General features: G+C 36.3%; 1 protein-coding gene across 5 annotated transcripts; it reads right to left on the reverse strand.

Moving 5' to 3' along the window:
* Positions 1-4: 4 nt before the first annotated feature.
* Positions 5-15,660, reverse strand: LOC109066435 (POU domain, class 6, transcription factor 1-like). 5 transcript variants are annotated; one of them, XM_042713484.1, is made up of 12 exons: positions 15,301-15,660; positions 13,510-13,640; positions 13,121-13,165; positions 11,055-11,238; positions 10,718-10,833; positions 9,580-9,805; positions 7,259-7,452; positions 5,298-5,417; positions 4,975-5,193; positions 4,332-4,467; positions 3,937-4,105; positions 5-1,857 (listed from the first exon to the last, which is right to left on the reverse strand). In XM_042713484.1, the coding sequence occupies exons 2-12, from the start codon at positions 13,561-13,563 to the stop codon at positions 1,512-1,514; spliced, it is 1,809 nt and encodes a 602-aa protein (XP_042569418.1). In that variant the 5' UTR covers positions 13,564-13,640; positions 15,301-15,660; the 3' UTR covers positions 5-1,511. The 5 variants fall into 5 exon arrangements, with proteins under 5 accessions (XP_042569418.1, XP_018939000.1, XP_042569419.1 ...); XM_019083455.2 differs by lacking the exon at positions 15,301-15,660 and adding an exon at positions 13,713-14,109; XM_042713485.1 differs by lacking the exon at positions 13,121-13,165.
* Positions 15,661-17,439: the final 1,779 nt, after the last annotated feature.

Here is a 17,439-nt window from a genome sequence, read left to right on the forward strand (position 1 = left end):
GAAGTCTGTTTAGTGTTAATTTATTTCAAATAACAAGTTAAAGCCAAACATTAAAATTGATACAAAATAAATACAGTTAATGGAGTACCATACAATTGTTTTATAATCTGTAAATGCATCATTTTAAAATCGATAAGCTCTGTGCAGATTAAAGTGTTGAACAGATGCTGCTTTTTTAATTGTTTAGTCTATGTTTAGCTTTAGTTAAAACACTACGTCTAATTCCATTCCTTCTGAACAACATTAACATGTAAATGTATGGAATAGTACCAATCAAGATAAGAATCCAATAGATAAATACTGAAGGTCCATAAGAACAATATAGCTTCAAGCTTAGAACAAACATGTGAAACATGTTACAACATATTTCTGTCTGGACAGTTTTAGTAAAAATGGGGAAATGTTCATATGACCTGTGAATATTGCTGCGACAGAGTACAAATGAGAGCACGATCCAAATTCATTATGATGAATTGCATTTATAGTGGTAATAACTTTTAACACTTGTCATCGATCAACATTAAAACAAACTTTCAGCTGTTCAGATAATGTTTCTTAAGTGCCCCATATAGATATAGATGTCAGTCTCTCTTCAATAGCATCTCCTGATATTACGATCTGCTTAACTAGACAGGTTATGGCAAAAACAGTAACGGTAAAATCCATAGGACATATTCTACGTCAGTCATTGTAATCTTTGATACAGTTACAGTTTTCTATTTAAATCAACAGATAGACATAACAGTTGAAATCATACAACTCTGAATATAAAATTATGACGACAGCTGAAATGGAATAATTGGATTTAGCCACGTAAAAGCAGGGCATGCTTTCTGATTCAGAGTACTATGATTGTCAATTAACCAAACCACATCTACAGTATTTAATCACAAAGACAGGGGAACCACTGTACTCATAAAAAATGAAATGAAAACCTGAATGCACCCTCTTAGACAGACTTTTTGAAGGTTAAAATGACCAAATACCAGTTTGTTGTCCTAGGCAATGAAAAATCACATAGCTTAAAGTTTACAGCAAAACTATATGATCACAAGAAAAAAATAAACTGTCAAATGGAACCTTCAAAAGAACCTTCTAAATGTATTATATGTGGTCAAAAACCATAGTTGTAGTAAAAAAAAAAAAAAACACTAAATGAGGGAGAATATTTTGGAGGTTTTCTTTCCTGTGTGTAAATGAAGTGTCTTTTCGTCTTTAAAAATAGCAACTACAGGATTTCGTAGCTTCTTCCATATTTTAAATAGTTCAAAAGCCATTTTAGCATCGAAAGTTGTGGTGGCATGGCAAAAAGTCACTCTGCATGCAGCATAACGGAAACAAAAAACCTACAGAAAGTGTTTGTTTGATACTATTCTATGACCGCACACAGTTTGAGTGCCGCTGGCTTCATCACAACAGCTAGTCAGTCATTTCAATCATTTTGCAACTAGCACCAATACTTCAACATCCAAAAAGTTCTTCTGCTGGACTCTACGAGACACCCCGTCACCCTACTGGGACTGAAACACATTGATCTTGCTAGTGTTTTTCAGAGTCTGTCGACGGTTACAAAACCAGACCCGGACCACCTCTCGGTCGTAATTCAGCTCCTTGGCGATCTCTGTAATCTCTTGGCCGGTCGGAAGGGAGTTTTTCTCAAAGTAAGTGTTGAGGACCTCGATGGCCTGCGGTGTGAAGCTGGTTCTCCGTTTGCGCTTCTTGGAGGGTTCTCCGCCCACAAACTCCATCAAGTTCTGCTGACCTTTCTGATTCCAGAGCTCAGCCTCTACCAGCCAGCGCTCCAGCACGGGTTTCAGCTTCTGGGCACTTTTAGGAGTGATGTCAAGCTTCTCAAATCTTGAAACAAGAGGCAGACAAGACAATGGAGTTAAGTATGTGTATGAGAGACATTAAATGTATATTGATGGTTGATATATATAAGGGGTATGACGGTACAGTACACATATTCATACCGAAAATTTTCTGTACAGATCTCATGTCATCCCAAGATCGATTTTTTAGGCTACGCTGTTTGATATATCTTCATTTTAATGAATCAATATCAATTCTTGAATCCCAAGATCGATTTTTAAGGCTACTCTGTTTCAGTTGATGCATGAATAAAACTTCACTAGACATTTTAATAGTGCACTTTTTTTTTTTTTTTTTACTTTTAATAAGAAAGTCTTATATTTTTAAATTCTGTTCAAATTCAAACAATAAATGCCATTTTGACTCTCTTTTATGTAGTGTGACTTCAGATCAAATGGCAGCGTGAAGCGCGGGTGAACGTGATCATCCCTTCCTCTTTATAAACATGAACGAACATCTCATGTCATCATTCTGTGCCCACAGCTCATTAGTTCACCAATCTAGAGAAGAACATTTCACTAAATATGTGCACTACATTAGCCTATATATTCATTATATCATACTTAACAATATACCAAGGCCATAAAACGACAAAACGAAAAAATATATTTATATTTTACAACGTAAAAAAAAAAATAACTATAAAAAAAAAATGTTTGATATAGGCACTTGCTATGAGTGACGCAGACAGCACACACAAACACTTGCTGAATTGAGAGCTGTGCCTGCCTGTGATCAGGAGATTGTGAATATAAAAAGAAAAAAAGAATAATTAAAATCTATAATAAAAATATCGTCATCAGTGGCACATGAGATGCAGTGATGATGATGTAATTGACGTTGTATTTTAATGTTTTGTTAGTCTCTAGACTCTAGCCCACGAGACACGCAGTTGCTGTGTTTGTCATTCAATATATTAGAGAAATATAGTAGCTTAATGCTTAGAAGATCTTGATTAGGTTAAAACCGAAATGAAGCCATTCACATAGAACACAAATTCTGCACATTTTTTAGCCGGACAAAATAAAACTGTTGCACTCGCGTCTCACACAAGAGATGTATATAAAGCCATGCAAAGTTAAAAGAGTTTAAACTTTTAGAAAACATGTCACAAATTTGTAGAGGTTTATTCGTTTTCACCGCATCTCATATGTTTTCAAATGCAATCTGTGTGATGGGCGATTCAGCTCTTTGTATTAAGCAATGCATAACTACATGATGCTGTTTCGTTCAAAACTGTTTATGCAATTTACGAAATTATATTTGATTTATATGAATTAATTTAGACGTAATGCACGTTTTTTATAGACCGTTATTTCCTTGCTTTGACATTTTTATGCGCTGCAATATTTTGCTCATTGCGCCATCCTGTGGTCTAGGGAGAAAGGAAAAAGTTTACTTAAGACCTATTTAATCTGCATATAAAACATTAGAACATTAGAAATTAGATATTTGTTTCATTTTTATTTTGTGTTTGACTGTTACAATTTTTTTTTGTCTCAAATTGGGTTAATTCAAAAATACAGGGGTTAAATGTAAACATTTTTTTCTATTGCTCTTTGCTTTAAAAAAGGATATAGAAAATGTCAATAATTATCGATGCCGAACAATATGAAACATTATATCATTGATACATTTTTTAGCTATATCGCCCAGCCCTATGTCTTAATGTATGTTTAAATAAAAGTGTCACGAGAAGTTATGACAGTCAATGTGTAAATTATTATATATTTTATAATTATATTTAGAAGTTAATGAAAAAACTGCAATTTACATGCTTACAATTTTTTTCATTTGAGTGTTAATTATGATAACTAAAAATACATGGCAATTTAATGTAATAGTTTGGGATCTGTTAATTGTAAACATAATGTGTAAGTAATAGGGCTCCCTATATAGTTTACAACATTAGCGGAGAAAGATTTTTTAATTCTAATTATATAATACTTTCTTCTTTCTTTAATGGCACAATTTACACAACCTAAATGAAGTGGGAGTGGTCCAATTAGTCCAGTAAGACAAGTAAAGAAAAACAGAGACAGAGAATATAGAAAAGAGAATAACCTGCAGATGGCTGACTGACTGTAGGCGGGACCCTCCGTAGCGGTGAGAGCCTGGCCCACTTGAGTCTGTGTCAACCCCAGAGAGAGCCGTCGAATCTTAAAATTCTTGGCAAACTCTCGGATCTCCTCCAGATTAATGGCCTCTTCTTCGTTCACAGCAGACTGCGGCTCTAATGAAAACAAAAATTGAATTAGGATTTCTGGACCCTCTCCAGATCATAAACAACATGAGTAATTTACCCACAAGTAACTGAAACATCAATCTTCATAACTGAAATCTGATCCAAACACACCTTACAGAATTGCTCCTATTCAAATATGTGACTGAAGAAAGTTGTAAATGCAATATTGCAAACATTACATAAACAGTGAAGTACCAGTGAAACATAAACCTACTGCTGACAAGCTGCCCCACGGTAGGCACGTCTCCACAGGCGATGGCACCGGCAGAGGTGAGGGATGTCACTGATTTAACCACTTGCGGCTGGGGAGCAATGATGACTTTAGATGGGGCCACTCTACCAACGGGACCCTAGAGAACAAATCACAGTCTATCAACAAACACAACAATCATTTTACAAATATTTCACATTTTCTGGAGCATATGTACAAAACCTGCATGTTTAAAGACACAGTATTCATAACATAACATAGTATTGTGCAAGATACTGTAAGAAAATGAATCTTTATTAATCCATAATCTGCCCATGTAAGGAATTTTTGTGAACAGGATTAAAAGTTGTTGGTTTTTTTAATGTCACTAGTGGTCATTTTAGCTGGAATCTGCAATGAATTGTATGTATGGGTACATTTTTGGAGGAACATTTTTCCAATGAGCCTATGTGGCATTTTAAATGGATGCTATAGTGTTGCTAGATGGTTGCTAAACAGCTGCTAGTGTATTCTGAATGGTTTCTTACATGTTTAATTAAAAAAAGGATATATTTATGCTTAGAAAGTACAAAAATGCCACATAGACGAGAAAATGTTTACTGTATGTTTACAGACTAATGAAGAGCCACAGGCGGCACCGCAGTACCGGTGTGGTGGTCTTGGTGAGTGTCAGGGGCACATTGGATTTGGGGAGGACAGGGGTGGCGGACGGGGCAGCAGCTGTTGGACCGTTTCCTATAGTAGCAATGATCTGGCCCTGGGAGTTGAAGAACAGCTGTGGAGACATGGTCTGGACCTGCAGGCCTTGAGCTGGTAACGCAGAGGCTGCCGCAGGGTTGAACAGCAGGGGAAGTGTTCCAATCACCTGAAACACAGGTATAAAAATAAAGAGACTTGGATTTAAAAAACTGTGTAAAGGGAAAATGTGTCTATTGAATTAATAAATGTACATTTAAATGTAGTACTAACCTGGCCCTGTGCATTGGTAATGAGTTGACCTGTCACATTAGAAACAGCACTGGTGATGATGGGAGTTGTAGTTAGAGAGCTAATGAACTGAGGCTGAGCTCCCAGAGAAGCTGCACTAATCTAAAAAAAAATAAAATTAAAATTAGATTAGGCTAAATTCATTACACAATTATCTTGTAAGACTATATGCATTTCCTGAAAGTAAATGCCATTACTTGTAAAGCAGCAAAAGAGATTTTAGAAGAGCTTAGGTTTAAGATTTTCACATTTTTCCAGTTTGCATATGATTTAAGAAATATTTCTTTTTTTTCTCTTCTTCTTCTTCTTATATATGATTTAAAAAATAATAGTGAACAAACAATGAATAACAACAGCTAATAATCATATTAACAACAATGATTATTATTATTATTATTATTATTATGGTTTATAAAACAAAGTCAGTTTCCTCAGAAATAAGATCTATACAACTCTACAAGTATTTAAACATAATTATTAGTAATCAGCCCTGGAATACTAAAACTTTAATATACTATAAGCCTAAATAAAATACAATACACACAAAAGTAAAAATCTATACTATTTTGTCTAAGAAAAAATGTACAATAAAAGCTCAAATCAAAACATTTTTAAGATGAATTGTTGATATGAAAGCTGTCTTTAAGAAATAAGAAACTACCAAATAAAAAATCCAAAGCCAACAAAAAAAACAAAATCAAAAACTATTACCACCCCAAACTGTTGCAATATATTGGGCATTCCTATTTCAAATGTCTTAAAAGGCAATTTTCCACATATTTTACCTGGACCACAAAACCAGTCTTAAGGCCTGTTCACACCGGGACGAATTTCGCGCGCGATATTCGCCGACGTTTAACGCCTCGTGACTAAACAAAGGGCGCCAATGTGAGTGTGCACACCGACGCGAAAAACGCCACGCGTAAAAGCGTCATTTTTTAAAAAACGCCTCGGGTTCGTTTTTTGGTTTGACGCACTGCGTCAAAAACTATACGACCAATGAAATGGCGCTTTTGCCACACGTGTCTGGAGCTTCTGAAGTTACAGGTAAAACACAACTTGGGGGCGCTCAAACACAAAACTGTCTTGCTGAGCACACATACGTAACAGCGAAGAAGATATACGCCAAGTAGCGTCTACACTGCCGGGAAGAAATAAGACGAAGAAGATGCAAGGCAAGATTAATGTAGAGTTGCTGGTCTCGTGGTTTTGTCGGAAACAACAAAGAACTATATGACAAACGCGCGACCAGCGATTACAAAAATCTTGATTAAAGAGAACTAGAGATTAGGTATTTCTAGTATTTCTGTTTTACATTAAGCGCCATCTAATGTCAGGGAGTGAATTTTGCATGTTCACTCGGCTCATCGTCAGCGAAAATCGCTTGGGTGTTGAACAAAAAAAACGCGTTGAAAAACGCTGGCGAATAACGCGCGCCGATATTCGTCCCGGTGTGTACGGCCCTTTAAGTGTAAATTTTGAAATTGAAATTTATACATCACCCGAAAGTTGACTAAATAAGCTTTCCATTGATGTATGGTTTATTAGAATCTGACAATATTTGGCCGAGATACAACTATTTGAATATCTAGAATCTGAGGGTGCAAAAAAATATATAAAAACTGAAAAAAAAAATCGCCTTTGAATTTGTCCAAATTAATTCTTAGCAATGCATATTACTAAACAAAAATTAAGTTTTGATATATTTACAGTAGGAAATTAACAAAATGTCTTCAAGGAACATGATCTTTACTTAATATCCTAATGATTTTTAGCATAAAAGAAAAATCGATAATTTTGACCCATACAATGGTTTTTTTTTTGCTATTGCTACAAATATACCCCAAAGACTTAAGACTGATTTTGTGGTCCAGGGTCACATATATGATACAACTTAACCCAATAACATGTCTGTATCCACAACAGAAGTGTTCCCTACTCACAATAGCAGGGTTGATGGACAGGCCTGCAGTCTGAAGTGTTGCGACTGAGGCACTGGGCTCTGTCACTTTCTGAACAACAGACGCAGTGGTGGCTGTTGTGGTCTGGGTTGGCTGCAGAGCAGATACCTGGGGCTGCAGGACCGCCTGCGCAGGTGACTGCAGCTGCGTCTGGACAGAGTTCAACACAGTAGCAGCTGGAAAAGAAAAAAAATCAAGCTGTTGTAACAGTCAAAAATAAATAGTTTTTCTGAGTTTCTTTGCTCAGTAAAACACATTGTAACATTAAAATTTTCATTATTATGAAATACTGACTGGCCTAAACAAGTCACAATTTCATATAAATATCAAATGCTGACCTTACTCCATGTATTTTAAACTGAATTCCATGGCAACAGATAATAATATGCATGAGCATTAGGGATATGATGGTGAGGAAATTTTCCCACCGGTTAATCAACGTGTTGACAACACCGATAATACCGGTATCACCGCGAGGGCGGGGGCATTCCCTTTTTTCCTTGCTTTCCTTCACTTTTAAATAGTTTGTAAAAGCGGCATTTGCATTTTACTTTCACTTTCAAATAGTGGCAATTCAGTGTAAAGCAATTGTTCGTTTGAATTTTTCCTCTTTTCCTCTCTTTCCTTCACTTTTAAATAGCTTAAAAGCACCATGCACATTTTACTTTCACTTAATTCATCGAATTAGCGGTAATTCGGAATCAGTTGCTTGAATGCAAAAACAACAAAATACAACGTCAAACTAACTTTAGCCTATATATATAAAACACAGAACTTTTATTAACAAAACAAATAAAAATACACCATGCTATAGGACAGGCTATGCCTAATATAAAATAAATAACTTACATAAAGTTTAAAATAGGTATACAAAACTGGAAATAAGTAAACATGTATAATATATAACCAAATAAATAAGAAACGTAGAATGTTTATTAGCAAAACGAATGAGAAAGCTTGGAGGTATGGCATACACCTTGATGTCAAATAAAATATTTACACAAGGTTTAAATAAAGTAAAAATAAGTAAACAAAGTGGAACCAATTAAATAAGAAACAAATGTTTAAGGGTGCTTTCACACCTGCCTCATTTAGTTCGGTTGAATCGTACCAGAGTTCGTTTCCCCCTTTGGTGCGGTTCGTTTGGGCAGGTGTGAAAGCAGCAATCGCACTCGGGTGCGCACCAAAGGCGGACCAAACAAGCGTACCGAGACCTGCTTGAAGAGGTGGTCTCGGTACGCTTTCAAACGAAAAAACTCTGGAGCGGTTCGTTTGTGGTGAGAATGTGATCCGACCTCGAAACAGACCCAACTGCAAAAAGTACTGATTATTTTTGGACTAAAACCAGCTCCCGAAGTCATCAGCGATGCCCACTATCCGATTACAAAGGGTTTGTTGACAGTTTGCACTTTAGCATGGCAGCTCTGGATTAATGCACGCCTCCGCTTGAAGTTATGAGCGATGCCTGCTCGCCGTTTGCAGTGCATTAGAACGTTGTTTTCAAGCCGCATCCGCGCTTCATTATAGAAATGTATTGTTTGCATATTGTGGTGTATACAAACAATGTAATAGATTATGGTCAGGGACAAAACCAGCCCGCGCAGTCGTCTCTCCATAGTTGTTTTGTCTCCGTGTTGTTTGCTGGCTTTTCCTCTTATGTGTGAATTTTCCCGCACGTAAATTCTGACCAATCGAAAAGCAGTTTAGGAAATACGTCATGTCCAATGAGTGATGTGGATGTTGTCATGTGACTGCATTTTGTTTCGTTTCAACTGGTTCGGACCAAAGCAATCAGTGTGGTGTGAAATGGAACCCAAAAAAGCTGAAAAATGCTACAATGTATAATTGTTTGCCCTTGGTTCGGACCAAATGAACCGAACTAGAGATGTGAAAGCACCCTAAAAAAAAAAACTCGAAAATCACCTTAGATAAAAGGCAGAAGTCAACAGGCTTTCCAAAATCCAAAATATTGCAGGCACTTTTGCATTTCGTTTCAAAACTAAATCATCTGCCATCGTCTTGTCTGTCTCACCTCACTCTTCTTGTCAGTTCAATATAAATGAATAAATTAAGTCTGATCTGTGATGCGACTGTCGTTCAGCACACTGCATTGAGCAGCTGCATTCAGTTTTTAATTGTAGGGCCTGTTCTTTTACTGAACTAAATGATTTTTAATACTATAAAAATCTAAATGATGGTGGGGGTCGGTGCCACGGTGTGCAAGTGATGTGACCGGTGTTGCGGCTTAACAACGGTATTACCGTCAGCACCGTCTGTCGCAGCAAGCCTAATGAGCATCCTACCTTGCAGTCCTGCAAATGGCAGCTTCAGCAGTCCTCCGGCAGGGCTGGCTGCAGCAAGACCAGGGAGGGTGGCGACAGTGGCGGTGGGCCAGGTGAGCACTGCCAGACCCCCCTGACCCCCCACAGATCCAGCCATACTCAGAGGAATGAGCAGGGGCTGACCCAGAGAACCCTGCTGGGCAAACATGCCAGTCATCAGAGAGGCCAAACCATCCTGAGTCAGGACCTGGTGGGGTAATGGCATATAGATTTAATTATTCTGAGAAATGTTTTTCAAATGTTTTGACGTTCATAGGTATTTTGCTCACATTCTGCACCAATGCTGTTACTGTCACCTAAAACTATTGGGAATCTGTTTTGTTATGTGAAAAAGATGAAATAATATTACATATAAACATCAGATGGAAAAAACGTTGATTTAATCTTCACCTTGGATTAAATAAACAGGCTGTTTTTAGATTTTAAAACACAAGGCATCATACACTAGCCAACTTTGTAAATGGTTGCAAAAAATAAAAAACTAGCGTTGACTCATCCAGACTGTAAATAAAAAACAAGAAAAAAATAAATAAAAAACAGGGCAAAAGTCATACAGTGTATTCCAGCCTTAAGCTGAAGTACTAAAATTACAAAAACTAAACCAAAAACAAATTAAAGCTAAATAAAAATGCATTAAACATAAGAAAAAAAAAAAAACTAAAAAAGACTAAAAGCACAATATATACTGGAAAAACAAAAGCTAATTTAAAATATGAATTAATATTATAATGGTATACAAATAAAAACAAAACAATAACACTGATTTGCTCAATTGGGGGTGTTACTAAAATTACTTAATTTCAAGCAGGTGTTTTTAACCTTTACAGAACTAGGCATCCCTCACCCATGTCTCACAATTTTATATAAATACATTTTCTTATGTAAAACATGCATTTTATTATGTTGTTAACGATCATTTTTGCATAATGCACATCAGATCACTTGTTAATGTTCATTCAGAAAGTTAGAAACATGAACATCCATGAGTACATTCAGATATGACCACCAGAGTCAGAAATGATCAAGCGCTTGAGGCAAAAATGACATTGAAAGTGGCTACTAATATTTAACATGGGGAAAAAAGGAAAATAGAGTTCACCTGTGGGCAGGCCTGGACAGTGATGGGTAAGCTAGACTGAGGCTGGGCCAGTGACACACTGATGGGGGCTTTGGAGACCACGGTCTGAACTGCAGGTGCTGAGACCTCCAGAGACACTACATGCAAAGAGAGAAAGATTTGATGAAACCTTTAAAAAGAATTTCCACGACATTTTCATGCATGAGAAACATAACGAATGGTGGTGTCTATTTCAAGCCATGCATTTATTACAATTATGATACTAAATGCCTCTTTGGTGGTGGCGGCTTTGAATACTGGGTTGCTATGATACCAAACTAACATGGCTATTTATATCAGTCAATTTGATTAGCCTCACCCGCTGTGGTAGTGTTTGTGGTTACTGGACTTTCCAGTGGAGCCTCCTCAGCTGCTTCTAGGATATGAACAGCAGCCTCCTCACCGCCTGACTCTGCCTTCCCATCAGTCCCCGAAGAGGACAAGGCTGTATCAACCTCCACTTCCAACACACGGATGGTCTCCTGTCCTGACATGACAATGACCTGGAGGAAGGGGTTAACAGGTTATAAATGCTCTCCTGTCCGGGGTAATGAAGGGCAGTGTTGACCAGATGAAAATGGACCATGGTCTGTTATGGATGAGCTCACACCTGTGTGCATATTCTGATCTCTCAGACATTTTATTAAATCATTGGTGATGTTTGCGGAGCAAAAGAGCATGGAACTGCTGCGGGGCGATATATTGAATATATGCAATGAATTTATTTGGTTGTTAAAAGTGTACGTACGTGTGTGTGTATATATTATATACATCTGAATATCATTGTTTCTTGGGTTAATTTATTGAATATAAGTTAAAGCTACCAGTTAACATACATAAGTTGTAAAACATAACAGTTTTTGCAATATCGCCCAGCCCTACTTGGCAAATACGTTTCATTGGCATTTAACAGCTGTACAAGCCTCAGTAGTTTGAAAACAAAAGCCAATTAAGTAAGAACAAGCAGCAGAAGATGCTCAAATACGCTAATAGGTTCCCATGAAGAACATGTAAACTCTGCTGTTAACATGAGCCTTTGAAATCCAAGCGAATTTTGCTGTCCAACTGTGACGCTACTGTTCAAAAGTTTCTTTTGAAATTTCTAATTATCAAAGAATCCTAAAATAACATGCATTATGGTTTATAATGTTAAAATAGAAAACAGTTATTTTAAATTTATAATAATAAATAATATTACAGTTTTAAATTTATTTTTGAAATAAATGCAACTTTTAAACTATAATGTATTATTGCATGAAGCTTATGCTGAGCTTAAAGGGGTCATATGATGCCATTTCAAGTTTTCCTTTCTCTTTGGAGTGTTACAAGCTGTTCATGCATAGATAAGATCCCTAAAGTTGCAAAGACTAAAGTCCCAAACCCAAAGAGATATTCTTTATAAAAGTTAAGACTCGTCTACGCCCTCCTAAAATGCCTCGTTTAAACACAACCCCACGTCTACATCACTGTGTGGGAAGATTTGCGTAACACTGCCTAAATTTTCACTCAAAGAAAGAAGGCATAACTTTGATTCTCGCTGTAGTATTGATGCTGCCACCGCCGCCATGTCGTGAAGACGATATGTGTTTCATTGCGAAAGCGAAACTACTTTGGTGGCCTTCCAAAAGAGAACACAACACAAAGACTGATTCTAAAGTGGGGTAGTTCCAACTTTGCAAGGACAGTCTGGCGCTTCTGACTCATAGCCTTTAAGTACGTTTTCATATTTAAAGAATTTGCCAATGATGATCAAACGCAAGTTTTGAGCAGTGCAGAGTAGCGCTTGTTGTTTGTCTTTCTCCAATCACAATGCAGACATGGTTTTATGTTTACGCGGCATGCAATGCAACAAGTAAAAAGACAGTATAACTCATTATTATCAGTAATTATGTCCCCACTGGATGCAACAAATGCCTCGTTTGTAATGGGTTTTATTGTTTTTGTCTCGTCGCACCGGGACACACATCACAGTATGGTAAGGGGCTAACATTTCCGTCACACGCTTGAGGTATTCGGCCAATCACACACATTGGATAGCTGGCCAATCAGCATACACCTCGCTTTTCAGAACGATGAGCTTTTGTAAGAAAGGCGGGGCATAGAGGAGCAACAATAATGTACATTATGTGTAAAATAATGTTTTTTGAACCTTAAACCACATAAGCACATTGCATTACACCAAATACACAACATAATGTTCTTTTTAGCATCATCATATGACCCCTTAAATGTTTGATTAAGTTTTTTTTATTAAGAACATTTCTTGTTCATGTTTCAGTCGAGATTAGAGAAGCATCACAGGAGCAAATGCAGGGCTCAGGCAGAGAGGGAAGCTCAGCTCAGCGCAGCACAGAGAGCAGTACAGAGGCAGGAAAAGGTGCATACCTGGTCGTCTTGTGCTGGGAATTTCAAAGTGCAGGAACCTAAAAGCTGAGAAAACACTTCTGCAGTCAGACAGTGAATGGCTAAAGAGAACAGAGATGCCAAGCACACATTAGGACACAAAGAACCAACCCAACAAGGACACAAGTGACATGAGTACAGCAAACAAACAAGAGCGTCTGCCCAAAAACCGGCATAAGCAATGCTTTCTGCAAACACCTCACCACCAGAAGAGAATTGCTTGTGCTGTGAATGTAGACTGAACACTCACACACGTGGGGCATGAGGCTGGACATGTGATGAAATGTTAAGGTTCATCTGTGTTTTGTTGCGTTACACTTCATGTAAGTAGTGAGAAACATATGGAAATTATGACTATGACTCAGGAATACCTGTTCATTGACAGTGAGTGGCGCATTGTTTGCAGGGAGATCCTCAGTGTCCATGATGAAGTCTAGGCTCTGAGGAGATTAATGATTCCGCATAGTGGTTGAAGGGGATGTCACCAGCTCCACCGTACCACCTGAGACAAAAAGAGCTGGTCAATAAGGATTCTTGACAGCACTAGATACCAGCAATCAAAGAATAAACTCACCATGATGTAAAAGTCACCTCCTTAATACACATTCCTGGTCTTATTGCAAATGACTCATCAGAGCATGTTATTCCAAAATGTAATAACTTGCTCTGCCTCCAAAAAAAACTTTAACATTTACTTTTCATCAAGAGCTTTTACATGTTTAGCCCCTTCCCTGCAACCACCTACTCCAAGACAATTTTTCACAATTCAGGGAATTCCTGGATAAAATGAAGTCCTGTCCTACAATTTAAATCACTGAATACTCTATTTCAATTGCAAATGCTTCGCAATATGGAAGCGCATTATTTTAAATATTGCTATAAAGGTAAAAAAAATAAAATAATAATGTGATTCAACGCAAATAAATCTGACAAATGTCCCATTTCAATCAGAAATACTTCACAATATTTTAGATAAAGTTATAAAGATTAAACAAACAAACGTGATTTAGTTCAACTAAATCCGACAAATAGTTCATTTCAATTAAAAATACTTAATATGAAAAAAAATCAGTTTTAGGTTTATAAAGTTGAGAAATAAATGTGCAATATATTTATTGCAACTAAATCTAATTTCAATCACAAATACTTCAACATATGGAAGGAAAACATTGAGTTAAATAAGTTATTAAAGGTAAAAACTGCTGTGATTGAGTGCAATTAAATCTAACAAATAATTTACAAAAAAAGGCCCCTTTCATAATTTTCTAAAAAAAAAAAAAAAAAAATATTATATTTAAAATATGAAGCAGTCTCAAAACTACTAGGTTACTTACCACAATATGAATACCTACTTTATTTATATTTTATATTTAAAATATGAAGGTGACTAGCAGCACACCCTTACAAAAATTCACCATGGTAAAGTTTCTGCTATAACACCATTGTTTCTACAGTTGTTACTGCAATAGTTATTTGACAGCCATCACTGTCGTTCAATAACATTACAAATTACATTTATTGTTTTTACAGTAATAACATTAAGTATAGCATATACTCTGGTCTTTTGGCAGGAACTATGATTACCATAGTAAATCTTTGCAAGGCATTAACCAGATAATCATGTCGTAGTCAAGCGTGTAACGCCACGTCTATGACGCCAGCTCAAGGTTGTCAACTTAAAATACTTGAACCCAGGTGCCTCACAGAAAAACGTAAACACTGTTCTTAAAGATTTGGTACATTATTTCCGAGCATGTTCGAATGTCCTCACTGTGCACGTGCAATTTAAGGTGGGTGTCTTGCATTATAAATTCGCGCATGTAATTATCCAAAAAAAACAAACAATAGAGCATTATGTAAGCCTTGCGCATTTTCACATCAAGCAGGCCTGTGAGGTACTAGTGCAGTCCTCTCAACACAATCACAATGCAATAAAAACTCCCCTCGCGGGACACACACTTCATCTACTTATCACACTCCTCACATGCCAATATGCCATGACTCGGGACGGCATTTGATGTATTTCCTTTCTCTTTATCATAAATATATAAATTATGCTAATTAAGACCATTGCATATTAACCAAAAACTCATTTCGAGTCCGCGAGTTCGTATTGCGTTGTGCAAAAATGCGTGCAAGTTGTGATCATATTCACGACTTACCCGCTGAAAGCTGGGGTATTTTCTTTATTTCTCCTCCTTCGGGGAGCTTTGCCACAGTTTGGTTTAAATATGCATAATTAAAAATTCATCTCACAGCTTCCGACGCGCGCTACGAATGCACACAAAAGAGCTATTTGCATTGATAAGAAGGCTCGGGAAACCGCTGATCCTCTTTTTAACTAAATGTTTAATGACGCCTTTCCATTAACAGTCGTGCCGGTGAAGCAAGTGCGCCTAAATAGCCAAGGTAAAACCTTATCTGCAGAAAAGTGCCGAAAATTAATACAAATTTGCTCTTTTGCACTACGTCATGAACATAATTTATGCAGGCCGAGTCTTGCATTGAAAAAATGGCGCTGGGTCGACAGAACGAGAGCGATGGCCGTCTTAAAGAGACAGTACACAGTGTTACCGCAGTTCAGTGCACTATTCAAACACTTGATTCTAACTGATATATTGCTGCAGTGTGAAGTTGTGCTCTAATAATAAAATTACTAATATTAATAAAGAGATCAATTTATTTTATTATTATTATTATTTATAAAAAAGTTATATGTTTATTGCATGATAATCTAATGTAATAATGCCAATAAAACAACAATAATAATAATTGTATCATGCTTATTATTAAAATTGCTATTATTATATTGTTCTTGTTTCCCAAAAACAATGATGTGAATTAAAATATATGTGTTTAAAATATGAATATTATTATATTATTATTACTTTTACATTTTATGATATATATATATATATATATATATATTATACTATATATATATTAATATATATATATATATATATATATATAATTATCATTAACAATTATGATCATCATCATAATAATTGTAATCATGCTTATTATTGTTATTATTACAACTATTACTCTGATTACTGTTGCTGTTTCTTCAAAATAACTATGTGAATGGACATTTTTAAAGAATTTCAAATATTGACATCCATGTCCTTCCACCAGTGTGCCCTTGTACCTCTTAAAGTCTAAATGAAATTAAAACATACAGACATTTTATATGGTTCCATGTAAAATATTAATAAACAAAACAAAAGTGGTGATTAAAATGTTAAATGCAATTATGGCATCTACATGGTATCTTAGCACGAACAAAACTGGATTCCTTCAGCAGATGCTTTTATCCAAAGTGACTTACAAATGAGGAATACTAAATGCAAATCAAGAAATGTAATCATAAAGTTTGGCTGCAGCCCATCTGTTTAATCTTCAAGCACAGTTCTCCCTCTGACTGTTCTCCAGAGAGGATCATTTTAGGGCACTGCAGCCAAATGCATCTGTTGCATTGTTATGTGAATCTCTATGTTGTGCTGATTGCATGTTTTTTGGTGAAAGCTTTAAGCACACCACTAAATGCATTCAAAATTAAGTAAAGAAAAGTCAGATGCATGCTGATGCACATGCATATGTGATTTACAAGGCATTTTCCCATTTTTTATAAGGAACTGGCTTATAAAAAGACACAGTGTCTCTACACACTCTGTGTCTTTCCTCTGTTGCCAAGCCAGCTGGCAAACACTTCCATTTGCATGCATTAGCAGCATATTGCCATGGAGCTCAAAGGAGTACTGGGATTGCTGAATACAGACGAATCTGCATTTAGGTTCACATCCAGTATACAGGCCCCAACTAATGTACTAATGTGCATCTGATATAAAGACATACACATTGCAAAAAAATTTTTTTCATTTTCTTGACAAAGCCCTGCTCTGTTTTATTTTTGAATAGATGCAGGGCCGACAAGGGATGTCCACTAAATGCAACTTTATACTGAGCCTGTGGGCCCAACCATAAAAATGCATAAACTACATTTAATTTTAGTCACAGAAGTGCAAAACAAAATTTGGATCATCATTCCTATTCAAATTTTGAAACTAAATATATTGGGTTGAATTCTGCAACTAAATTAAACAACCTTAATAAAACTTCAGCTCTTCTTTGGTATACTTCCCAGGGCCTAATTATGTGATATTACTTTAGGTTCAAGTGTGCAGAATCGTTCCACACTAACTAACCCTATGAGGAGACAGTATTTCATATTACATGCTCATGTCAATAATAATGTTATTGGGAAAGTAAAATATAAAAATATTCACATCAAATTTTTA

The sequence above is a fragment of the Cyprinus carpio genome, chromosome A23 (assembly GCF_018340385.1).
Source record: "Cyprinus carpio isolate SPL01 chromosome A23, ASM1834038v1, whole genome shotgun sequence".
Taxonomy (NCBI): Eukaryota; Metazoa; Chordata; class Actinopteri; order Cypriniformes; family Cyprinidae; genus Cyprinus; species Cyprinus carpio.

Coding starts and splice junctions, on each gene's coding strand:
- LOC109066435 (XM_042713484.1), bottom strand. CDS start 13,563: ATGGACACTGAGGATCTCCCTGCAAACAATGCGCCACTCACTGTCAAT. Junction 9,806..10,717: donor CTGTCCAGGCCTGCCCACAG/GTGAACTCTATT, acceptor TTACCCCACCAG/GTCCTGACTCAGGATGGTTT. Junction 7,453..9,579: donor GCCATTTGCAGGACTGCAAG/GTAGGATGCTCA, acceptor TTTCTTTTCCAG/CTGCTACTGTGTTGAACTCT.